Below are 26,879 nucleotides of genomic sequence, written 5' to 3' on the forward strand. Positions count from 1 at the left end.
GTAGTATAGCCGTCGGCATAGGGGCCTATGTCGACGGCCCGGCATCAGCCGTCGGCATAGTATAGCCATCGGCACTATTTTTCGTCTGACGGCAACGGACGACGCCGTCAAAAGCGCGGACGAATCATGGAATGCCACGTGGCAGAGGTATGCCGACGGCTATGCCGAGCCGTCGGCATAGATAGAAATCTATGCCGATGGCCTAGCCGTCGGCATATCAGTGCCACGTGGCATCCCGTGGTGCCTCCTGGTGGCAGGTCTATGCCTACGGCAAAGCCGTAGGCGCCGTAGGCATAGACGGAATCTATGCCGACGGCTTTGCCGTAGGCATAGTTCTGCCACGTGTCGGCCCCTGGTTTCTCCTGGCGGCAGAGATATGCCTACGGCAAAGCTGTCGGCATAGACCGAAAACTATGCCGACAGCTTTGCCGTCGGCATATCTCTGCCACGTGGCGCGTCTTGGTATCTCTTGGGCTTATATATGCCGATGGCTTTGCCGTAGGCATAGTTTTTTTATTTTTTATTTTCTTTGTTTTCTATTTTTCAATTCATTTGACAACATTTCAAAGCAGAATAATATAGAATTATGCAGAAATATGACAGTTTATCATCTAAACATACTCAAGTTCATCATCATCATCTAAACATACTCAAAGTTCATCATCATCATGTAAAGATCATCACCGGCGAAAGTTCATGAACATAAAACTAGTGCAAGACATGGAACATAATAAAAGTAGGAACATGAAAGGCATGGCACGACGACCACATGCACGGAGTCATCATCGACATCAAACAAGACCACCTCTGCCAAAAGCACCACCACCAAGACCACCTCCGCCAAAAGCACCACCACCAAGACCACCTCCGCCAAAAGCACCACCGCTAAGACCACCTCCGCCAAAACCGCCACCGCGACCACCATCAGTCTGGAAGATCGGAGTGACTGGGGTCAACGGAGCAGGAGTCGAGCCACCGGTCCCCTACATGTTTGAGAGAAGATTCTAACGGTAAATATGATATGATAGTGTTGAATGAACGAGAACTAGTTTGTCAGTAGTTAGGCAAATGTACTAACCGGACTATCACTGCCTAGTGCCATCCATTCATCGAACATGGGCACGTGTGGGGGTTCTCCCGCAGGTGGTGGTGGGGGTCCCATTTGTGGTGGATCCGTGCGGTTACTTCAAGACGCCAACATAGTCTGGATGTTAGTTAAACAAGCAAACTAGAAGGTCAGAAGGAATGAAAGTGCAAAAATTTAGCTTGGTTTTAAGAGGGCAAAACTAACCGCCATCATCTGACGGTTGTAATCATCATTTGCCTTCACTCGTTGCAAGTACTCTCGCACCTCGAGATTCCTATGCTCGATAAAGGCCTTATATGCCTACATAATTTAGGTTGTTTCTAAGTGAGCAATGCTGAAAATGAACTGAGAATGCTAGAGAGAAAAAGATAAAGGGGAAGTACTTACAACATGCTGGCGGGCTAAGGGAGTCTGTGAACGCCCCGTACTCTCGAACTGGCTCGGGTTGGTAGACCAAAGCCGTGTGTACGAGATCGAAGACGGATACCGGCCGTGTGACTTCCCCTGGATGGCCACCACCGCCGTGTCGTCGATCTGAGACTGGGCGACCTCAGGAACAGGAACATCCGGATGCAACTTCTGATAGTGCTGAGTGTAAGACTCTAGGTGCTCCTCGGTCTTGCTGTAGTACCGGCTCTCGCCCTCCTTGGGATGACTCCGCTGGTGGGCCAGCTTCCACGACTCAATGTCTGAGAGCGGCCTTTTCAATTTGTCCTCCTGCAACGTCAAACAGAAGTTAGCCATACATAAGAACATGACGGTAAAGAAGAACAAAAATGCATCATGCATATAGATATACCTTCATGGCCTTGAAGCCCTAGTGGTTCCTGTTTCCTTGGCCGTGTGTCCCGTCTTTTCCACGGTTAGCCCGGGCCTTGATGCTCTTGGCAGCAAACTCTGCATCGTCGTCGAGCCACCTATCCACCAAACTCGCCCATCCGTCATGCCTTCCATAGCACCAACGAGGAACAACCTATGCAAATTTTGGAAGCATGACATGTGAGCACGAAACATATAGTTGACTGCTTGAAACAATGAAAAGTTAGTAATAGTTACCATCATGAACTGCTCCCTGTTCAAGGTAAGTCGTTGCTTCTGCGCTTGAGTTTTGGTCATCTTTTGTTGCAGGTAGATGTGGTAGTACTGCGAGACGGCAACCCAGCGCACCTCGTACTGCAACTGACGAGCTTTCTTCTTCGCAGCCGCAAGCAAGACTACGTCGGCTCTGGCCTTGTGCTCGTCAAGAACTCTATAGATTTGCTGCAATCATGCATAAACCATAAGCAAACAAGGCATGAGTTGAGTGATTCAATGATAAACTATGAACGAAACTGAAGACAAGTGATTCAGAAGAGAACTTACCCAAAATTTGGTGATCACGGCCTTAGCGGCCGTCCCGTACTCCGCGTTGCTGCAAGCCTCGTAGTGGGCCCAGCTCGTGGCCAAAACCCGCAGCTGCGGGTCCCTGTCTGGCCGCGGGCAAAATAGGCCAGGCCAAAACTCTTTCAACAGGACAGTGATAAGGCGTTCGGTTTACGACCCTTTCCGCGAAGGATCCAGTTTCTGTAAAAGAATCAAAGGATTGCCATGTGTACAATAAGAAAATGTTGTCATGTGTTGAAAATATGATTGAGAGGCACTTACTCTGTCCCCGCAGGTTCAATGAGCCACTTGTGCGCCTCGATAGAAGGTGGTGTAGGTAGTCCGACATTACCACGCAGCCACCCCTGCGGAGCACCAGGTGGCAAGTCACCCCACAACTCGGGATCAACCTCCCCTCCACCACCCTCCTCGCCCTCCTCCTCACCCTCCTCCGCCTCGGCCTCCTCCTCCTCCTCGCCCTCCTCCTCCTCACCATCAGGAACATACTCCTCCTCCTCAGACTCAGAAGGTGCCTCTGTATAGGAGGGCATCGAAGAAGACCCTCCTATTTCGGACACGGCCCAGAGTTTTTTGCTCCGGCTGCCTCTCCCCCCACCGCCTCCTCCTCTAGGGGCTCTCCCCCCACCGCCTCCTCCTCTAGGGTCTCCTCCCCCGACCCCTCCACCTCCATGTGAGGTGTCATCCTCGCGTAGTCGGGAGGGAACCTTGTGGGCTCGTCCACTCCGAGTAAGTCCTTTGAACTTACTGAGGAAACTGGCGCCGCTGGACTTGCCCATGATTAGCAAACCTGCATTGAGAAGAGAATAAACAATTAGTAAGGATATCAAATAAACAAGCATACAGGAAAAACATTAATAACAGAAGAGCACATTAAGCATACTATTGTAATGATCATTAAAAGAACTTACATTTTCTAGAACCCATATGAATCATCACTATCGTAATCTATTTGTGAACCGGTCTCATCATCACTATCACGCATATCTTCTTCGTTGTTTGACGGAGGTGGTGGCTCTTCCTCATCGTCAGCGTCTTCATTTAACTTTTCAAGCATAATTATGTCTCTTTGATTCACAACTGCCTCACCATCAATCCGTGCGTCGTCGTCGTTTGGGTCCAGGTCAACATAACCCAAGTCATCATCCTCGTTGTTTCCGACCACGTCATCATGTTCCTCTTGGTAGAACACTCCCTCGTATGTCATGGGGTTTATGTTGTAGTGATCATCATCGTTTGGGTCCGGTAGCTTACCATGTGGCGACACCTTGAACACAACTTCCCAACCCTTTAGGTACTCTTTCTGACATGGGTAAGGCAGATAATATACTTGTGTGGCCTGGGTAGTGGCGATAAAGAGATCAGCTCCGACATAGACGGTTGATGGTTTAACTTCAACTAAACCAATAGAAGGCGTATGTCTCAGACCCTTTTTGGGGTCGAACCATCGGCATTTGAACACAGTGAGACTTAGGTGTTCGCTGCTACGTTTGAATGTAAGCTCGTATATTTTTCCTACCCTTCCGTAGTAATCTACTTTATTATCTCCTTCAGTGAAGACTCCGGTATTTATGGTTTTGGGATCAGGCCGACTGTTCTGGTGCTCCCCTGTATGGAAGCGATACCCATTCACATCATACTTTTGGCATGTCATGACGGCAGGGTCAAAACCCATGGAAACCCATCTCAATTCTTCATCCATTGATTCGGTCGGATCATTTCCCTACAAGTTTAATTGAAATTATAGGGTGCATGAGTTTAATTGAAATTATAGGGTACATGAGTTTAATTTAAATAGGTAATAGTGAAGTGTGAAAAATTACTTTCTCCATGAACCACGCAATGAAATTTTTCCTTCCATCAGCACCCTTTCGGAGAAGAGCAAGTGCCTCCGCTTCGGTCGGAGGTAGCATTCCCGTCCACTCTTCTTCAACGAATCGACTACAATAAGAAAAGCGGAATAAGAACTAGGCAAAGTGAACATAACGAATTGACCAAAAGAATGGTGCAAAGGTATTACCTCATCCACTCATCCTCAACTTCCTTGATGTTGTGCAAGATATAGAACATGACATCCTCCCACTCATCTCGTGGCATGAGATAAGGTGTCGAGCATCCAGCCCTGCCACCTTGCCCGAATAGAGGCAACTTGGGTTTATACTTGGGTTCTTCTGTATTGTATCGAGACACCTTATTGTGCAACATGGGAACATGATCCGGATAGTAGGATGTCCTGAGGTCTGCCACCTCCTCTAGGATAACCGCCTCACCTATGGAAGCTTCAATCTTAGCTTTGTTTCCACATTTCTGTCTCAGATGCTTGTTCTGTCTCTCAAGGCCGTACTGCCAACGATTCTGCACAGGGCCCCCCAACAATACCTCGTTCGCGAGGTGCAAAATGAGATGTGTCATCGGAGTAAAGAAGCCTGGCGGGAAGATCTTCTCTAGCTTGCATATCAACTCCGACGCATTCTTATGCATTTTTTTATCTTCTCAAGACATACTTCTTTAGCACAAAGCGTGCGGAAGAAATGGCTTAACTCCGCAAGCACATGCCAGACACACTCGGGAACATAGCCCCGAACCATCACCGGCATAATCCGCTCAATCCATACATGATAGTCATGACTCTTGAGCCCGGTCACTCTGCCCGTTGAAAGATTGACCCCTTTACTTATATTCGACGCATAACCATCAGTGAACTTCACGACGTGTTTCAGCCACTTGAATGCCTCCATCTTATGATCCTTTTTAAGTACGAAGTCAGCATCTGGCTTGAACCAAGATTTTCGACTGCCTGTGGGAGGCTGCATGTGTAGACGTGGTCTATCACAAATATTCTGTTGATCGACTCTAGCATTAACATTAACCTTTGCCTTATCAGGAATGTTGAGGATCGTGTGAAAAAGGGACTCTGCGACATTCTTTTCGGTGTGCATCACGTCGATGTTGTATGGAAGTTTGAGGTCCTTAAAATAGGGAAGCTGCATGAAGGGATAATGTGAGTCCAGTTGTGCGTCTCACCATATCCTTCAAAACATTTTCCCTTTCCCTTTTCCTTTGCCCTCGCGCCTCGTCTTCGCTTGTGGCTTTGCCTTTGCCTTTGCCTTCACCGGCAGGCTTAAGAGCTTTCAGCTGAGCAAGCACATCCGCACCACAAAAAGTTGGAATCTCATTTACTTCATGGACAACTTTGCCTTTTGTGAAGTTCTTCTTGTCTTCCCTATCAGGATGGTCTGGAGGGAGGAACTGTCGATGCAGGTCAAAGGCAACATACTTGCCACCCTTCTTCAGCCAAATGAAAATCAAGGCCTGCATGCACACTGGGCAAGGCATCTTTCCACTTGTACACCATCCGCAGAACAGGGCATAGCCGGGAAAGTCATGCATGCAATATTGTAGCCAAACTTCCATCAAGAAATTTTTCTGCAGATGCTGGTCGTATGTCAACCTTGGGAAGTACTAAGAATGGTGCAAATCATCCACCAACGGCTGCATAAACACACTCAAATTCTTCCCCGGATATTCAGGCCCCGGAATTATAAGCAACAGGAACATGGTCTTGCGTTGCATTATGGCGCCGGGAGGGAGATTGAGTGGAATAACAAATACGGGCCAGCAGCTGTATGGATTAGACGACATACCATATGGATTGAACCCATCACCTGTTATAGCAATTCTGACATTCCCAGCCTCGGCTGCTTCCTCTAGGTACTCTATATCGAATGACTTCCATGCTTCACCTTCTGATGGATGTACAATTTTTTTTTGATTGTACCTTTTCCCTTCCTTGTGCCACTTCATCATTTTGGCAGACTCCTCGGTGACGAAAAGGCGCTGCAGTCATTTTATAAAATCAAGATACCGAAGAACCTTCACAGGGATTTTTAGCTGCTGCTTCTGACCATGCTTATCGACCACCTCAATATACCGAGAGGAACCGCACTTCCTACAGTACTTGTCATCCGCATACTCATGCCTAAACAAAAGGCAATTCTTTGGACAAACATGTATTTTCTCATAGTCCATGGAGAGTGCCTTCATGATTTTCTTCGTAGCGCACATGGTTTTCGACAGTTCATGGCCCTCAGGCAGGCTGTTAGCCCATACTCCTAGAAATGCTTCGAAGCAACCTCGGCTACAGCCGTACTCAGCCTTGACTGCCATCAGTTGCGAGATGGCATCCATCACAGACAGCTTGGCACCCTCATAGAGAGGTTTCTTTGACGAGGCCAAGATTTCCAGGAAGGCCTTTGCGGTTTCCTCCGGCTCCTTCGGTTCATTGGCTGAATGTGACGGAGGTGTCGGCTGTGTAGCAAAGACATCATCTAGCATGTCTCTAACCCTATCGTCCTCATAACCAGCGACGCGTTGTCGTATCACATCCTCTCTACCACGGTCCCGCTGGGCAATGTTTATCGGCATATTAAAGTTGGGCATAAATCCATGTGTGCGAAGGTGCTTAGTCATCTCACTCTTATCTCTGCGGATACGTCTCTTACATTTGGCACACGGGCATTCTGGCACCATCCTCATTGTACTACGGAATATCTCTTTCAAAAACACATCAGTTTTCTCGACCCACTCTGTTGTTACTTGATTCAGACAGAAAAACCCACTATACATCCACTGATTATCTGCCATCTCTGCTTTATTGGAAGCCACACAACAAAATTAAGGATTCATTTAAATTACTCACATCAATATTTTATTTTTTACAAGCTTGACGAGAAACGACATTTAATCCACCTACATCGCTAATAGGTAAAGATGGGTCCTAATCCCACCCGAGAATGTGTAGATTGAGTACGTTGTCCATGCTCTACCCCATTCCGAGACAAAATTTCGGCAGCACTTCCCCGCTGTTCTCCAAATACACGTCTCAGCAAAATGCCGAGAGAATGTGCATCCAGAGAACAACAGGGAGGCGCCGCCGAAATCCTGTCTCGGAACGGGGTAGAGCATGAACAACGTACCCAATCTACACAACCTCGGGCTGTCCGTGGAAAGCGCTGGACAATCCGAAAGAGCTGCGGTGATAAATATGCAATTGAATGCATATTTATCGATGCAACCCTTCCGGACGGGAGACCTAGGTTACGCGACTTGATATGAAAATTTAATCTAGTGACATGGAAAAAAAGTGGACGAGGTCATGGAATTGTTGCTCACCCTCCGATGTAGTCGATCAAAGGAGAGGGACGATCGTGGACCAACACCTCCAACGTCGACGATCACTCCACGAAGATGGAAACACCAAAAATCCTGTTAATTACACCGAGTGAAAAAAATTTAGGTCATCACCTCACATTAACAATTTGGCACAACATTATGAATCGACATGAAACAACATGTCAAATTGCAAAAAAATCTTTATTAAGTATTTTAGAAACCAAGTGCCTCGATTTGCTTCTTATATATGAATCAACATTACCAAAACACTAACTTCACCAATATCCATCCATCTATCACAAATTTGCCCAACATCTAATTCATCTATATTCACAAACTTAGTAAAAACTATCTAGTATGTATCTAAATACCTAATAAAACTACACAAAACTATCTAGTATGTATCTAAATATCCATCCATCTATCTATTCATCTAGCATCCATCTATCTATTCATCTAGCATCCATCCATCTATCTAGCATCTATCTATTCATCTAGCCACCATGAACACAAGCAACGACAACAACGGTTTGTGGGAGGGGGTGCTCACTGGGGCTGGGTGGGGGCACGGCGGCGTCCGGAGGTGGAGGGAGGTGCTCAATGAGGCGGAGAGGGTCGACGATGGACGAGAAGGGCCGGCCGAAGCCGCGCCCACAAGTGCTCGTCGGGGTGGCCTGCGTGCTCCGGGAGGCCGAGCCAGGGCGGGGAGCCCTGCGGTCGGCGGCGGCGTGAGACGGGGTCGGCGTGGGGCGGGTAGACGGCGGCGTTGTGGGGTCGGGTGGGGTTTGGGAGGCCGGGGCGGCGTCGGGTGGAGGCGGGGAGGAGCGGGCGGCGTCGGGGTGGAGGCGGGGAGGGGCGAGGGAAGGGGAGGTCGGGATGGAGGCGGGGAGGAGCGGGCGGCGGGCAGCTAGAGGCGGGGAGGAGCGGGCGGCGGTCGAGGTGGAGGCGAGGAGGAGCGGGCGGCGGTGCGGGGTCGAGGCGGCGGCGCGTGAGTGGATGAGGCTCGGGGGAGAGAATGAGTGGATGAGGGGTGGCCGCGAGTGGATAAGGCGACCTATGCCGACGGCTTAGCCGTCGGCATAGATATATTTCTTTTTTACATGTTAATTACAAACTAGCCATATACACGTGGCATATATTATTAACTGTCTTCAAATATATTTTTAGTGTATATTATTATTATATGCATTGAAAAGTTTCATATACATATAAAATATTTGTACGTGCATATTAAATATTTCCAAATACACGTTCTTGAATTTTTTTTGAATGATACATGGTATATAATTATATTAAAAATGATACATGGTATACATATTTTTGACATGCATGAACATTATTTAAAATGTACCATACATTTTCTTTAATGGTTTGAAACATCTATTATATTGTTAAAATGATAGAAAACGAACGGTGAAGATTTAACGCTCTAGAGTTAAGTTATTTGAGCGGCCTAGATTAATCTGATATATAAGCCACAACTAATCAACTAGAAATTTCTCCAAAAAAAAACTACCATCTAGATGTATACTGGTCGGTCAATCTGTACGTGAACCAAAGAAAAAGATAAGCTGACTTACGGCCAGGAGGAGACACGTCTAGAAAAGCATTACACGCCCTGACAGTTGCCTAATCAAAAGCGAGAAAGAATAAAGAAAGGAGAGTCTTAGACGGACACGTAGCTGAATAGTTTCCATCGCAAGGAGTCAAACAGAAGAGAAAAAAGATAAGGTGTCTGGCAAAAAAAAAAGGATAAACACACAGTTGTCTGATTGATTTTCATCGGATACATTATCAACACATGCGGCCTCAACACCAGCAAATTTAGGGCCAGACAGGAGACTGCGGTACATCTACAGTGCCATGACGCTCGGAAGCATCCAATACAGCGGCAGACAACAATGTAGTTAGATTTTTTCATGCCGTTTAGATGTATCCATCTTAGCCTATCTTCGTAGCTTACTAAATCATCTTTAATGTGCAGTGTTATATAGTTAAATCATTTAGTTCCCATCAGAATTCATATGTACACTATGAATAAACAACCATGTTTTTAATTTTGAAGGCAACAACAATGGGGCGTCCAAGAATTAGTGACTTTGGGATTATACTGAGAATAATGAGGATTATATTGAGTGTGAATAATGAGCGAGAGATTCGATCAACCCTTCAACTGGGGCATTTGTAAGCATCAATCCGATCTTGACAAACATATGTATTTTTAAATATTTGTAAATATATCGTCGTCCATAGGTAAATACTAATTTTTTTCTTCATTTTTTAAGGGCGATGACAAGTCATACTACTATATAGAAGAATCTGATAAAAATTTGCCAGTAAAAGATTAACGTAGAGTTCTATATATGTATTTGACAACTTTGCAATTGTAGAATGTACCAAATATCACGAGGTAGCCACTGAAAAAATAATGAAATTATTACTTTTATGTAAATTTATAATTTATACTGTAAAGGAAGTGAAAGGTTGGTTAGATAATTTTGCAGATTACTAATTTCAGTTCGCCACCAACAATAAATTACAAGATTTAAGCAGGTTTAGCTAATATACACCGATAAGTACAAAGTTCAGGTACGTCACGTGCAATGACACAAATGCACCATAAGTACGTGCATGCATGCGCATGACATAGGGGATTTACAAGCTGCCCTCTAGAATTCAAATGCTTTCCCAATTGCATTAGTAGTGCACCTCTGCTTTCTAATCATACAACTACCTCATCACGCAAGATTTGTTAGTATCAAACACTGTGCCACCAATCAAGAATTTTCATTTTTTTATTTGCCTCAACCTGCATATATTATTGCATAGACATCCATCAGTTTATGTTTAAGAGTACAATCATCAGTGCACGCCTTATTGTTTCGAATGTAGCATATTACAAGCATTCAAATCAAGCAGACCGATCAATTAACCGTGACCAAGACCAGGTGTGAGCCATGAGGAAAGAAATTAAATCATGATCAAATGGCGAGCAAACAAACTTCAGTATATAATGCAAGAGAGGTGAGGAAAACCCTAAAGATAGAGGTACCCAAATATCCATGTCTTGGAAGTCGCAACACTTTTTACACCCATATTAGTAGTTCAATATAAATATGATTTTTGAACTAAAAATATAATATGGATTGATAGAGGATAAATACCAACTAATTAACATACTTTTGATGTGTCGTACATAGGAGAAAATGATGTTCTTGCAACAACCATAATGGTTGGATAATGGCGAAAGAACGGCATGCTATTGCATGAATCAGAAAACAGTAGTTCAATATAAATATGATTTTTGAACTAAAAATATAATATGGATGATAGAGGATAAATACCAACTAATTAACATACTTTTGATGTGTCGTACAATGGAGAAAATGATGTTCTTGCAACAACCATAATGGTTGGATAACGGCGAAAGAACGGCATGCTTTTGCATGAATCAGAAAACACAACAACTAGGAAAAAAATAGAAAAAAACTCATATTTAATATATTGAGAAAATATATTAAAAAACTGCTGTCGTAAAGACAGATAGATAGAGGAATGTCAGTGTCGTATGAAACTGGAGAATACTATGAATCACTATGGCTTTGTATAAAAGGCGCCTGTCCTGACACAAAAAATATTAACCAACATTTACCCACTACACTTACATGGATTTTTTTTGGCAAAACAAGTGCCATATTTTACTCAAGCTGTTCATTTTTACTCATATAGGTGTGAACTATCAGATGAAACAGATAAAGGTAGTATTAAATAATTGGCTAACAATAATATGTACATACTCGCTCCGTATCAAAATATAAGACACATTTTGACACAATTATAGTGTCAAAGAGCATCTTATATTTTGATACAAATGAAGTATATAGTAAATCAAGCTGTGCAAATGGGCAAGTCACACATTCCTTTCTAAGACTTAGTTTTTGTTTATATTCCTAAAAAACTTGATACGCATAAAATACAAATACGTGTATGATGTAAAAAAATAGGGCTTCTAAATTTATAAAAATTTGCGTGATTTTACTATATATCCTGCAATAAAATGTCACCGCAAGAAAATGTGTGTCTTTCATGTGTCTACAAAGTCTCCTGAATGGAAACACCATCCTCACAAGTATTTGTTTCATGGTAGAAGCTGAAAGGCATACTTTTCACCGGGGCTAGCCAGGAGTGCTGATAACAAGCTGAGCACCGAAGAGATGAACAATGGCAAGAAAAAGATTGATTGAGATGAGAGACTACAAAGGAAATTAAGGAGTTCTTACAATCGTATAAGGTAGGAGAACAAAACATATTTGAGCTTGCTTCTTGACAAAAGAATTATGCTTAGCTCATAAAAAATTGGAAACTACATAAGCACTTTAAAATAAAGTAATAATTATAGTTAAGCAACTACCTATTCTAAAGTTGAACCTTAGTCAACCTACAAAAATAAGTGATACAAAGTTCCTAACCAACAACAAATTAACTACATATGTCCAACGCTAAAACCACGCATTCTGACATTTTTTGAATGTTTAAGCCTTCAGCTAAAATTAATGGAAAGTCACATGCAAATTTGAATTTAATGTTTCTAATATCCTTTTTGGCGTGTTCCCAGTATCCTAATAATTATTACACAGAATGATTTCCTAACAACATAACTACTAAAATTTGAAACAAAAAAGCGTACAACAAGTGCACTAGAGAACAGTTTTTCGAGAACTGAGAACAATTAAACTTTATCTAGCCGCGCGAATGCGCGGGTAACTCTGCTAGTTATTTTTAAATACATGATCTTTTTTTATATTGTACACCAATTTTCTAAAATATCACGTATATTTTTTTCTAAACCGAATTTTTCTATGGTCAGCAACATTTCTTTATGATACAATTACTTGCTAAATTGTACCATTACCGAGTGCCTGATCCGGTAACTATGCGAGTGCCCGATCCGTCTACTACCGTGTCATCGCCGTCCGTGAAGGGGGCCACACCCCGGAGACGCGTGCCGCCTCTTCGGACATGCCACCACACCACCCCATATGTATGAGGGGTCGATGCGACGCTCCGGTGGCATTGCTACCCCCAAGGGCCCCCGTCGTGCCGAACCCTGGAGCGATTGACCACGAGATCTAACCCTTTGACTTTCCACGGACGGGCTTTGAACAGTGGGCCTCTCCACCCGGTTGTGTCAGGTCAGCTCAGAGGGACACCTGGGAGCAACATCCGGGCCAAAACCACAGCTACATCCCCTCCGTGTAGACCCGACGCGTCCGTTTCCCCCCTCCAGGTGCTGGCGGCGGCGCCATCCGTGAGGGGTGCCACATCCCGGAGACATGTGCCGCCTCTTCAGACATGCCACAACACCACCCCGCATGTATGAGGGGCCGGTGCGACGCTCCGGTGGCATTGCTACCCCCAGGCCCCCCATCTCGCCTAACCGTGTAGCGTTTGACCACGGGATCTAGCCCTTTGACTTTGCACGGACGGGCTTTGACCAGTGGACCTCCCCACCCGGTTGTGTTAGGTCAGCCCATAGGAACACTTTGAAGCAACATCCGGGCCAGACCCACAGCAAGATCCCCTCCGTGTAGACCCAACGCATCCGTTTCCCCCAACAGGTGCCGGCGGCGGCGCCGTCCGTGAGCTTTGCCAAACCCCGGAGACGCGTGCCGCCTCTTCATACATGCCAACACACCACCCCGCATGTATGAGGGGCCGGTGCGACGCTCCGGTGGCATTGCTACCCCCCCAGGGCCCCCGTCCCGCCTAACCCTAGAGTGGTTGACCACGAGATCTAGCCCTTTGATCGACTTTCCACGGACGTGCTTTGAACAGTGGACCTCTCCACACCGGTTATGTCAGCTCAGCTCAGAGGGGCACCTGGGAGAAAAATCTGGGCCAAAACCACATCTACATCCCTTCCGTGTAGACCCGACGCGTGCGTTTCCCCCCTCCAGGTGCCGGCGGCGGCGCTGTCCGTGAGGGGGGCCAAACCCCGGAGACGCGTGCCGCCTCCTCGGACATGCCACCGCACCACCCCGCATGTATGAGGGGCCGGTGTGATGCTCCGGTCGCATTGCTACCCCCAAGGGCCCCCGTCCCGCCTAACCCTGGAGCGGTTGACCACGATATCTAGCCCTTTGACTCTCCACGGACGGGCTTTGAACAGTGGACCTCTCCACGCGGTTGTGTCAGGTCAGCACAAAGGGACACCTGGGAGCAACATCCGGGCCAAACCCACAGCTACATCCCCTCCATGTAGACCCGACGCGTCTGTTTCCCCCTCGAGGTGTCGGCGGTGGCGCTGTCCGTGAGGGGGGCCAAACCCCGGAGACGCGTGCCGCCTCTTCGGACATGCCACAACACCACCCCGCATATATGAGGGGCCGGTGCGACGCTCCGGTGGCATTGCTACCCCCCAGGGCCCCCGTCCCGCCTAACCCTGGAGCAGTTGACCACGAGATCTAGCCCTTTGACTTTCCACGTATGGGCTTTGAACAGTGGACCTCTCCACCCGGTTGTGTCAGGTCAGCTCAGAGGGACACCTGGAAGCAACATCCGGGCCAAACCGACAGCTACATCCCCTTCGTGTAGACCCGACGCGTCCGTTTCCCCCCTCCAGGTGCCGGCGGCGCGGGCGGGCTTTGACTTTGCACGGATGGGCTTTGACCAGTGGACCTCTCCACCCGGTTGTGTTAGGTCAGCCCATAGGAACACTTTGGAGCAACATCCGGGCCAGACCCACAGCAAGATCCCCTCCGTGTAGTCCCGACGCGTCCGCTTCCCCCTCCAGGTGCCGGCGGTGCTGCCGTTCGTGAGGGGGGCCAAACCCCGGAGATGCGTGCCGCCTCTTCGGACATGCCACCTAACCACCGCGCATGTATGAGGGGCCGGTGCGATGCTCCGGTGGCATTGCTACCCTCAGGGCCCCCGTCCCGCCTAACCCTGGAGCGGTTGACCACGATATCTAGCCCTTTGACTTTCCACGGACGGGATTTGAACAGTGGACCTCTCCACACGGTTGTGTCAGGTCAGCATAAAGGGACACCCGGGAGCAACATCTGGGCCAAACACATAGCTACATCCCCTCCGTGTAGACCCGACACGTCTGTTTCCCCCTCGAGGTGTCGGCGGTGGCGCCGTCCGTGAGGGGGGCCAAACCCCGAAGACGCGTGCCGCCTCTTCGGACATGCCACAACACCACCCCGCATGTATGAGGGGCCGGTGCGATGCTCCGGTAGCATTGCTACCCCCAGGGCCCTCGTCCCGCCTAACGCTTGAGCAGTTGACCACGAGATCTAGCCCTTTGACTTTCCACGTACGGGCTTTGAACATTGGACCTCTCCACCTGGTTGTGTCAAGTCAGCTCAGAGGGACACCTGGAAGCAACATCCGGGCCAAACCGACAGCTACATCCCCTTCGTGTAGACCCGACGCGTCCGTTTCCCCCCTCCAGGTGCCGGCGACGGGCATGCTTTGACTTTGCACGGACGGGCTTTGACCAGTGGACCTCTCCACCCGGTTGTGTTAGGTCAGCCCATAGGAACACTTTAGAGCAACATCCGGGCCATACCCACAGCAAGATCCCCTCCGTGTAGACCCGACGCGTCCGTTTTCCCCCTCCAGGTGCCGGCGGTGCTGCCGTTCGTGAGGGGGGCCAAACCTCGGAGACGCGTGCCGCCTCTTCGGACATGCCACCGCACCACCCCGCATGTATGAGGGGCCGGTGCGACGCTCCGGTGGCATTGCTACCCCCAGGGCCCCCGTCCCGCCTAACCCTGGAGCGGTTGACCACAATATCTAGCCCTTTGACTTCCCATGGACGGGCTTTGAATAGTGGACCTCTCCACGCGGTTGTGTCAAGTTAGCACAAAGGGACACCTGGGAGCAACATCCGGGCTAAACCCTTAGCTACATCCCTTCCGTGTAGACCCGACGCGTCCGTTTCCCACTCGAGGTGTGGACGGTGGCGCCGTCCGTGAGGGGGGCCAACCCCGGAGACGCGTGCCGCCTCTTCGGACATGCCACAACACCACCCCGCATGTATGAGGGGCCGGTGCGACGCTCCGGTGGCATTGCTACCCCCCAGGGCCCCCGTCCCGCCTAACCCTGGAGCAGTTGACCACGAGATCTAGCCCTTTGACTTTCCACGTACGGGCTTTGAACAGTGGACCTCTCCACCCGGTTGTGTGAGGTCAGCTCAGAGGGACACCTGGAAGCAACATCCGGGCCAAACCGACAGCTACATCCCCTTCGTGTAGACCCGACGCGTCCGTTTCCCCCCTCCAGGTGCCGGCGGCGGGCGGGCTTTAACTTTGCACGGACGGGCTTTGACCAGTGGACCTCTCTACCCGGTTGTGTTAGGTCAGCCCATAGGAACACTTTGGAGCAACATCCGGGCCAGACCCACAGCAAGATCCCCTCCGTGTAGACTCGACGCGTCCGTTTCCCCCCTCTAGGTGCCGGCGGTGCTGCCGTTCGTGAGGGAGGCCAAACCCCAGAGACGCGTGCCGCCTCTTTGGACATGCCACCGCACCACCCCGCATGTATGAGGGGCCGGTGCGACGCTCCGGTGGCATTGCTACCCCCAGGGCCCCCGTCTTGCCTAACCCTGGAGCGGTTGACCACGATATCTAGCCCTTTGACTTCCCACGGACGGGCTTTGAACAGTGGAAATCTCCACGCGGTTGTGTTAGGTCAGCACAAAGGGACACCTGGGAGCAACATCCGGGCCAAACCCACAGCTACATCCCCTCCGTGTAGACCCGAAGCGTCCGTTTCCCCCTCGAGGTGTCGGCGGTGGCGCCGTCCGTGAGGGTGGCCAAACCCCGGAGACGCGCGCCGCCTCTTCGGACATGCCACAACACCACCCCACATGTATGAGGGCCGATGCGACACTCTGGTGGCATTGCTACACCCAGGGCCCCCGTCCCGCCTAACCCTGGAGCAGTTGACCACGAGATCTAGCCCTTTGACCTTCCACGTACGGGCTTTGAACAGTGGACCTCTCCACCCGGTTGTGTCAGGTCAGCTCAGAGGGACACCTGGAAGCAACATCCGGGCCAAACCTACAGATATATCCCCTTCGTGTAGACCCGACGCGTCCGTTTCCCCCCTCCAGGTGCCGGCGGCGGGCGGGCTTTGACTTTGCACGGACGGGCTTTGACCAGTGGACCTCTCCACCCGGTTGTGTTAGGTCAGCCCATAGGAACACTTTGGAGCAACATCCAGGCCAGACCCACATCAAGATCCCCTCCGTGTAGACCCGACGCGTCCGTTTCCCCCCTCCAGGTGCCGGCGGTGCTGCCGTTCGTGAGGGGGGCCAAACCCCGGAGACGCGTGCCGCCTCTTCGGACATGCCACCGCACCACCCCGTATGTATGAGGGGCTGGTGCGACGCTCCGGTGGCATTGCTACCCCCCCCCCCCCAGGGCACCCGTCCCGCCTAACCCTGGAGCGATTGACCACGATATCTAGCCCTTTGACTTCCCACGGACGGGCTTTGAACAGTGGACCTCTCCACGCGGCTGTGTCAGGTCAGCACAAAGGGACACCTGGGAGCAACATCCGGGCCAAACCCGCAGCTACATCCCCTACGTGTAGACCCGACGCGTCCGTTTCCCCCTCGAGGTGTTGGCGGTGGCGCCGTCCGTGAGGGGGGCCAAACCCAGGAGACGCGTGCCGCCTCTTCGGACATGCCACAATACCACCCCGCATGTATGAGGGGCCGGTGCGACGCTCCGGTGGCATTGCTACCCCCCCAGGGCCCCCGTCCTGCCTAACCCTGGAGCAGTTGACCCTGAAATCTAGCCCTTTGACTTCCCACGTATGGGCTTTGAACAGTGGACCTCTCCACCCGGTTGTGTCAGGTCAGCTCAGATGGACACCTGGAAGCAACATCCGGGCCAAACTGACAGCTACATCCCCTCCGTGTAGACCCGACGCATCCGTTTGCCCCCTCCAGGTGCCGGCGGCGGCGCTGTCCGTGATGGGTGCCATGTCCCGGAGACCCGTGCCTTCTCTTCGGACATACCACAACACCACCCGGTTGTGGTAGGTCATCCGATATATATAAACACTTGGGAGCAAAGTCCCCTTCCTATATATAGACCGGATGCGGCTGTTCCCCACTCCAGGTGCCGGCCGGCGGCGGCGCCGTCCGTGAGGGGGGTCACACACCTCCCTATAGAACCAAAAATAATGTATGTATGCTTATCTTAACACATGCTATATGTAAGTTAGTCAAATAATAATATGTAAGAAAACATAAAATATAGCTATGAAAAAAGCAAATATATATATATATATATATATATATATGCCGACGGCATAGTTGCGGCCAGGGCAAATGGCCGGCACGGTGCGGATCGATGACGTGTCATCTATGCTGACGGCAACCGTCGGCATAGGCCTTGGCCGGTGCGCTTTGGATCGATGACGTGGCGTTCGTATCTATGCCGACGGCCGCCCGTCCCCGCCGTCGGCATAGATCTGACGCCGTTAGCCGCCTGTCACGGGCGTGGTCGCCGGACCCGCAGCTTTGCCGACGGCCTATATATGCCGACGGCGGCTGTAGGCGTAGATTGGTCTATGCCGACGGCCGTTCTTTGCCGACGGGGGCCGTCGGCGTATACTGGGATAGCCCGACGGCCGTTGTACGCCGACGGCCTGGGGCCAGCTGTCGGCATAGTCTAGAATAGGCCGACGGTGGCCGTCAGCATACTTTTGGCCGTCGGCATCGAGCCCTGTTCCGGTAGTGCCTCTGCAGTGTAGAAATAGAATTATGAGAGAAGAAACAGCTTGCCCCCTGCCGATGAAACACTGTACATACTTGCTGACCGACATGTTTCTGTCATTCAATCAAACAAGGGAGATAAAATTGAGAACCCTGCTGACCGTGGGATGGGATCCGGTGTGCCCCCCATGCTGGCATGGCACGAAACAAAAATCGAGACTGAAGAAGACGCAGCGCTAAATCGCGCTAGTGCTATCCATAAGCCAGCAAAGAAACAGGCAGCTGAATCGAATCGCACAGGAGGACAGGCCAGTTGCGAACATAAGATTCAGGGGGAACAGGGAGCTGGTTGAGTCGCGATACACTGCAAGAAGCCACCCAATTTGGAGCACGAAGCCACACCAAATCAAGACATGGTGATGATTGGAGCGCGCGTGCATGCGTGCCCAAGTGCAGAGTACTAGAGATTCAGGGGGCACCGCGGGCGCCGTGAACCCCATTGCCACGCGTGCGCGTTCCGGCCGCGGCCGCCGACCTTGGGTGATGCCGATGGCAGGACCCGGTGGTCCGTGTGCGCTGCGTCCAGACCAAGGAGAGCGAGGCGGGCACCGTCCGACGAAGATGTACTCATCGGTGAATATTCATCTCAATTCTCAAGCACACAAACCGTAATCGGTGAATATGCATCTCAATTCTCAAGCACATATATAGTACTACTGTATAGAAGAACAGGTACGTATTGTCTGACATCATTCTCAAGGAATTTATGATGCAGAAATCCTCTGATGGACTGGATTTACAGCTAAGGGATATGAAATACAGTACTACTACTCCCTCCGTTCTGAATTACTTGTCACAGATATGGATGTATCTAGATGTATTTTCAAGTAAATTGGAACGGAGGGAGTAGGATTTACAAGTAACAACCGATGATGACAAAGACTAACACCATCCAGAAGAAGCATTCCATGACTAGGAGCTTCAACTGCAAGCAGTAGGACGAGTCAATGCAAGTAGAGTATTCCATGGCGTTCAACTGGAGGCGGGCGCGCGGGGCGGACGAGCCCCTCACTGATCGTCCACCAGGATGACTGCGAGGTAGTCGTCGAGGTCGATCATCGCGCCGATGACGGTTTTGCGGATTGCCACGGGGGAGGCGGCTTGGTTTAGGGAGAGGTCGGCGATGAGGGCGAACCCGTTGGCGAACCCGCGGCTCCGCAGCTCGTGGTCCTCGTGGTCCACGCCGTAGGAGAGGACGTCGATGACGCGGGCGCAGCGGGCGACGTTCTCGGCCGCGCGCGGATAGTACGGGCGATGGCGGAGGTTGGGAAGGTGGTAGACGCGCAGACGACCAAGGTACCAGGCAATGGCGCCGAGGAAGCGACCTGGCGATAGTTGAGGAAGTCCCATCCGTGGAGCTTGGCGGGCGTCGCGTAGGAGGACGGCTAGCTCTGCGACGTCCACGAGCGAGCCGACGCTGCGGCCCGCCCGCATCGAACAGGTCGCGCGCCTCCTCCAGCGAGCGGATGTCGATGGGGATGGGGGCGCCCGCCATGGCTCGGACCTCGGACTCTACGTACGCTCGGTGGGAAGGCGAGGGCTCTCTCCTGGTGGTTGGCTGGGGGTGGAATGGGGACTGGGGTGGGGAATGCCGGTGATAGGGAAGGTGGGTTTATATGGGCAGACGGCAGGCAGCCGGCGCTGAGGAAGCATGCCCAGCGCGGCGCGGTTCAACTTTGCAAAGGGAGGAAGAAATGTGCGGCTTGGTGGCCCCACATGTAAGCCTCGTTGACCATTTGGTCTTCGTCTAGCGGCCCTCAATCCCCACCGCGCGGCGCGGCCTGAATCCCTAGCCCCCGCCCCCGCCCCCGCCGCGCCGTAGCCTAGCTCGACTGACGAGAAGCCCCGCCGTGCGCCTCCGCCCCCGCTGCCGAGAAGCCTCTCACGCGCGGAGCCGTTCCTGTTGGCGTGCCTGCTGCCCCAACCCCGTCCGCAGTTTCGGGGGATTCGTTTCTCAGGTACCTGACGCTTAAACCTCTCGAGGGACCCCTCCCTTGTGTTCCTTTGATTGGATCCCTGTGGTTTTCATGCCAGGCTCTTGTGTTTCAGGGGGCAGGGGTGGGGAAGGTTTCAAGGGCTGCCAAATCTTGGAAATACTACATGTTTCTTCAATGCAGTGCTGCAGAGCCTCCAAGGGCTTGTCAGGTTTCGCAGCATGATGGTAGGACCAGATGTTCCATCAGGACTGGAGCCATTGCTATGTCACTCAAGAAGCTGTTCCAATTCTACTATAAGAATTCCACTGTTTCTAGTACAGAACAGTTTTAGGTGCCTAGGTGTGTTGTAATTCTCAAGTTTAAAACCCAAGAGACATGCTTGCACAAGTTTAGGGACCTATTGTGCACTTTCCAATTCCATATCTGACTATCTGTGATTTATGGGTAGAAAGAGTCATTTACAGCCTTTAAATTGGCTTCTACTTTGGAAATAAGAAATAACTGTTTTCCTTAAAATGCAGATCTAAAGATAATGACATCACCACTTATCGGTTAGCAGTTGTTGTTGAGCACCTGGGAACCATGGCAGGACGGCATTATGTTGCATATGTAAGATCTGGCAAGATAGGGGGTCAGCAGCAGTAGAACCGGGCCACCAAGTCTTGGTTTTATCTTTTATGCAAGCGACACACAAGTCAGAGAAGCCTCTCTAGAGTAAGTTCTCAACTATGGGAGGCTTGCATTCTTTTTTACCAAAGGATGGTGGATTACGAATTATGTCAACTTTTGTTTTAATCAGATTTGGGGTTTAGGGTTTTTGCTAGATCACAGTTCAAAATAATTTCAACACTGGAATAGAAGGGGCCTTTTTTGTATGTGTTGTAGGCACACATAGCAATGGTTTCAGTGCGGAGGTTATTTACGGTGGATTTTTCATGGGGATTGGAAGTAGCAGATCCTACGTTGATGGAAATCAAATGATACTTGCAGAATTTAAGGAGTGAACCTGAATGTGAAGCGGGATATAAATTCTCTCTTCATACTATTAATTGGATACCGGAACTACAGAAAGCAAATAGTAAAGGCAGGGATATCATTGACTGTTAGTGTCACCATTTTTTAGGGGGTGAACATGATTACAGAGCAAGTACTACTGCTGAAGCATATTAGGATTCTTCGTGATATTTATGGGCAACTATAGGCCTCTAAACATGCCAATTGCTCCGATGTTTTGCATAATTGGAATTTTGCTGAAAGGGGAAATTTCCTCTAATGTTATCCGATAAACATATAGTTTGGATAAATATTTCAGTGTTGTAGTCAAAGAAGACATGAAACTTTTAACAGTTTTATTTCCTGATGGACACGAAGGGTGTACTTTTACTCTGAAGGTTGGTTTCAAATCTTCTACAATTCTTGGCATAGTGATCTTTGTGTTCCCATTGGGACGATTGACATTTCTTAGTATTGTTCTTCAGGATCAGTAAATAGCGGGGCAACAGGGGTGGCTGTGGGACTGGAGCAGTGGAACGTGGCAACTCTGGTTGTGATTGAGAGGGGCAATTGTTGGATTAATATTCAATACGACTACCATACCTGTGTGGCGCTCTCTAGGGATTTAATGGTGCGATCTTTTTCCAAGCAGGAAGAAACTACGGAGGAACTCAATAAGTGGAGAAGTGCATTAGAGAGTGCTTTAGCGCAGGCATCAAGTGTAGCGCGTACAGCGGGGCAAAATCCAATATTCAACACTGATGCAACAGAACCTTCTGAAGCTTCAACTGAACATTGTAAGCTATGTTAACTTTCACCAAACCTGCACAAGCTGGGCTAACCTCTAAGCTTTTGTGGTATTTTGAGCTAACGGTTTTTATATAAAAATAGGCAAGTCACATTGTGGTTGTATTTATGAAATTCTCCATGTACATTTTTTTTTCAGACTTCATTCTTATTGTTTGATAACACCTGTTTTCGTTTCATTTCAAATATCTGGTAAAGTATGGCAAAGTATGCTCTAGACTTCCAGTTTGGTGTTCTACTTCATCGTTCACTACTTAAAAAAACTTAATTATTCGCTTCCTAAACGTGTTAATGGTTGAGAAATTCTAGGGCACTGAAATAATGAAGTTTGTAGGATAAATTCCAGTTTGGATGTCATGTCTCTAGTCCTACACTAACACAGCTTATACAAGTGCACTTAGGGACAGAGCTCGCTTAATGGCACTGGGTTGAACTTACCCAATAAAAGTTAGAAAAGCCTTCATTGGTTAGTAGTAACTACTCCTTCTGTCTCAAAATGTAAGACGTTTTTTGGCACCACATTTTGAGACAGGGAGTACTATTTATTTGTAGATGATGACCCCACTTTAATAGACACAACATAGAGATGATAACCCTGTAGGGATTTATTTTCTTGCTTTGTTCATTTTCCTGGGTATAATTTGGATGTTGGTCTTCAGTTCTTATGGCAGGAGAATGACAGACAGTATGGTTGAAATGGCAAGGTCTGGACAGAGGTTTCTTACTGTGTATTATGATCATGGGCCCAATGTGGTGGGGAATGACATGGACGATGTCGTGATATATCCCACTGCCGAGCTGCCTCCTGTCATCAGTCCTCAAAAGCCAAGGAATCATATGCACTCAAGTCCTGAAGAGAAGCCAGAAAGGCAGATTGATGAGGCAGAAAGTCAGCTTGATGATTCTGATAGTAATGAGAAGGTTGGCAATGAGAAAGATTCAGATGATCCGGATTATGATGCCATAGTTGACAGTGACTATGGTCTTGAAGATGGAGATATTTGTGATGATGACTTTGACGATTTTGCTGATAAGAAGGGGAAGACAAAGTTAGCTGAAGAAGAACAATCTGATGAAGGAGAGCTCAAGTACCCAGAATCAGATGATGATGGACAGATCAAGTTTAATTTCAAAATTTTCAGAGAATAGGATATGAGTAGTCCAGTGTTCACTGTTGGACAAAATTTTCCCATTGTTGATGTGTTGAGGACTTCTATCAAGGAGTATTCTTGCAAGGAGAGAGTAAACATTATGTTGAACCGGTATGGGCCCTAGCCCATCAAGATCTGTCTCTTGGGCCCAAGCCCATGAGAGGTGCTGACCTAGAAGAGGAGCCCCTCTTCCCTTCTCCCGTGTGAGCCGTCACATCTGAGACACACACTCACGCAGGAAACAAGACATGAAGCGAGGCTGCTGTCTGAAGGTACCCATCTCCCGACTCGACATGGTATCGAGCCAGGCGACGATGGTGACGGCGTAGTCCCTCGCCGGAGAGGCGGCGGTGGGGCCCAGCGGGGTCAGGCGAGAAAGGAGGCTGCGTGCGTGCGCGAGGTGGCAGGTCTGCTGTGGTGCGTGCGGCGGCGGCGCGGCTGGGCTCGAGGAGCTGCGATGCGGCCTGGAAGGTGCTGCTTCCTCTTGTCCTGCTTTGCGTCCCTGGGGTGGCTAGCTGCAAAGGGGGCGGCCGAGGAGGGCTGCTGCGGGCTGTGCAGGCGGCTGCGGCAAGAAGAGGAGGAGGAAGAAGGCAGCGGCGGATTTGGGCTGTGTGCGAGTCAGGCTGCGGCGGGGAGCTGCTGCTGTTGGTGCTGCTGAACAGAAGAGGAACTGCAGCTGCTGCTGAACAGAAGAGGAACTGCAGCTGCTGCTGCTGCCTTGTGTTGTTCCTGGAAGCTTGCTGAGCTGCTGGTGCTTGTGCGGCTGGTTCTTGGTGCTGCGGCAGAGGAAGAAAGAAGTGCAGCCTGCTGGACTGCTCGTTCTGGAACAGGAAGAGGCTGGGCTGGACCGCTTGTGTGCTTTACAGAGATTTTTTTTCTCTGTGGACTTGCTGTTGTGAGCTTGGTGTTGTGGTGGTGGTGGTGGTGCTGCTTGGGAAAGAAGACTCTCTGAGGCTGAGTTTTGCTCTTGCTGCTTATCCTGTCAAACGATGGCTGAACCAACTGGTCTTGCCGAGGCTTTGGAGAAGCTCGCTAAGATCCTCGCGGAGTCCAACTCTGGGGCCATCGTTCCTCGACAGGAAGTGGCTCAAAAGCTTGAAATGTCGCCCCTGGACATGAAGCTAGAGGGGGCAACAAATTATTTGAGCTGGTCCAGGAGGGCTTTGTGGGCTGTGGAGCAGAAGGAGCTTGATGGATATTTGTTGGGCACCGTTGTAGAACCAGGGGACAAGCGTAGTGCAGAGGGCAAGAGGTGGAAGGTCATCCACTCTGTACTTATGGTGTGGTTGTTGAACTCTGTGATGCCCTCCATTGGACGCTCTGTGGAGGGGCTATCCTCACCTGCTGAGATATGGAAGATTCTGTCCACTCAATACTCTGGCAAGGGCAATGTCATGCTCATTGCTCAGATTGAGGACAAGATTAGGTTGCTGCGCCAAGATGATGGCATGTCAGTGATGACATACGTGGCAGAACTGCAGGCTCTATGGGCTGACCAGGATAACTGTGATCCCCTGGAACTCTATGACGCGGCTTCAATCGAGTCAGGGCATAAGTGGATGGCACGCAGGCGTGTGCTGAAATTTTTGGCTGGCCTCAAAGGTTGCTTTGATGGCAGGAAGGCTTCCTTGTTGCACCAACCTAGTCTGCCTACCATTCCCGAGGCTATTGCAGCGATGACTCAAGAGGAGGTGCGCCTATCCCTTGAGCATGCAGACGTGAAGGTTGTGCCAGCTTCGACATTTGCAGTCACTGAGCGCATGGAGTGGGGAGATCCCACCAAATGTCATATCTGTGGGGAGGTAGGTCACTGGAAGAGAGAATGTCCAACTCGTGGCAGAGGCAGGGGATATAACAGAGGGGGAACAGGCAGAGGTAGAAGTGCTAGAGGCAGAGGTGGATACTCAGAGACCTCATGGGGCCAGGCTTCTAGAGGCAGAGGTGGCTACTCAGGACACTCAGGGGGTCAGAGGGCTCACATGGCCGTTGCAGGAGACACTGGGAGGTCCAAAGGCAAAGATGTAGATGATGTTGTCTATGGAGACTTTGCTCACTGGGCCTCCACTGATGAAGGTAATCCGGAAAGAGCATCTCTTGCTACTAATGAGAGTGCTCCAGAGTGGGTTCTTGACTCTGGAGCATCTAAGCATGTTGCTAGTAACTCCTGTGTGTTCGAGTCTTACACTAAGCATCCTCCCTCTCACACGAGCACTATACAAACGGCTGATGGCACAAAACAACCAGTCATAGGGGTTGGTACAGTCAAGTGTACTCCGACCATTTCCCTATCGTCAGTTTTACATGTGCCAGCCTTTCCTGTCAATTTGGTCTCTTTCAGTGCACTCATTGATCAAATGGACTGTCGTGTGATCCTTGACAAGTTTGGTTGCTTGATTCAGGTGTGACAGACGAGCCAGACGGTTGGGACTGGCACCAGGCGTAGGGGGCTCTGGTACATGGACTAGGAGGTGCAGCCGGACTTGGTGTGTGCTGCAACCATGGAGGATAAGGAGAAGCAGGCGATGATCCATCACTATAGGATGGGGCATGTATCTTTTGATAAGATGAGTAGAATATTTCCGGATGTTATGTGTGGAATAGGCAAAGGCAAGCTGACATGTGATGCTTGTGAATATGCAAAACACACACGGGCCTCATATGTGAGTAAGGGGCTCAGGAGCATATCTCCTTTTATGCTTATTCATTCAGATGTATGGACTAGCCCAGTGGTGTCAATGGATGGGAAGAAGTATTTTTCTACCTTTATTGACTGCTATTCTCGCATGACTTGGATTTACTTGATGCGTCACAAGGATGAGGTGTTTAGCTGTTTTCAGCACTTCCATGCTCTTGTAAAGAACCAGTTTCAGGTACAGGTCAAGGTGCTCAGGACGGACAAGGGAACGGAGTATGTGAACAACATTTTTGGGGCTTTCATGGCTGACCATGGGATTCTTCATCAAACTTCATGTCCGGACACCCTCCCTCAGAATGGAGTGGCCGAACGAAAGAATCGTCATGTTCTTGAGGTTGCTCGGTCGTTGATGTTTACCATGAATGTGCCTAAGTTCTTGTGGGATGATGCAGTTATGACAGCCACATACTTGATCAACCGGACACCTTCCAGGATACTTGGCATGAAATCTCCGTCTGAGTTGCTCATTGGAGATAATAAGTTTGTTGTTCCGCCAAAGTTGTTTGGCAGTACCTGCTTTGTTCGTGATCACCGACCATCTGTTGGCAAGCTTGATCCTCGGGCAATGAAGTGTGTCTTTTTGGGATACTCGTCTAGTCAGCAGGGGTATAAATGTTGGTGTCCCTCTGAAAAACGCAGGTTTGTAAGTATGGACGTTACGTTCAGGGAGTCTGAGCCATTCTATGGTGAGCCGTCTGATCTCAGTCTGCTGTTTGCAGAGCTTGACCACCTACACCCTGTGCATGATGGTCAAGAGGGAGAGAAGGATGTGTCTCATACTCACGGGGATTCTGTGGACATTAACGCTGATAATGATGTGCAGGCTCAAGTTCAACCAATAGTGGGTACAATTCCGGTTAGT

General features: G+C 49.6%; 1 protein-coding gene across 4 annotated transcripts; it reads left to right on the top strand.

Moving 5' to 3' along the window:
• Positions 1–20,131: 20,131 nt before the first annotated feature.
• On the top strand, positions 20,132–26,012 carry LOC125509910 (uncharacterized). Of its 4 annotated transcripts, none has more exons than XM_087521288.1 (6): positions 20,132–20,392; positions 20,484–20,710; positions 20,893–21,762; positions 21,850–21,914; positions 22,017–22,161; positions 22,831–26,012. In XM_087521288.1, the coding sequence occupies exon 6, from the start codon at positions 24,312–24,314 to the stop codon at positions 25,725–25,727; it is 1,416 nt and encodes a 471-aa protein (XP_087377414.1). In that variant the 5' UTR covers positions 20,132–20,392; positions 20,484–20,710; positions 20,893–21,762; positions 21,850–21,914; positions 22,017–22,161; positions 22,831–24,311; the 3' UTR covers positions 25,728–26,012. The 4 variants fall into 4 exon arrangements, with proteins under 4 accessions (XP_087377414.1, XP_087377412.1, XP_048530902.1 ...); XM_087521286.1 differs by having other exon boundaries at positions 20,893–21,085; positions 21,743–21,762; positions 21,850–22,161; XM_048674945.2 differs by having other exon boundaries at positions 20,893–21,914.
• Positions 26,013–26,879: the final 867 nt, after the last annotated feature.

The sequence above is a fragment of the Triticum urartu genome, chromosome 5A, assembly GCF_056163025.1.
Source record: "Triticum urartu cultivar PI428250 chromosome 5A, HENAU_Tu73, whole genome shotgun sequence".
In the NCBI taxonomy this organism is placed as follows: domain Eukaryota; kingdom Viridiplantae; phylum Streptophyta; class Magnoliopsida; order Poales; family Poaceae; genus Triticum; species Triticum urartu.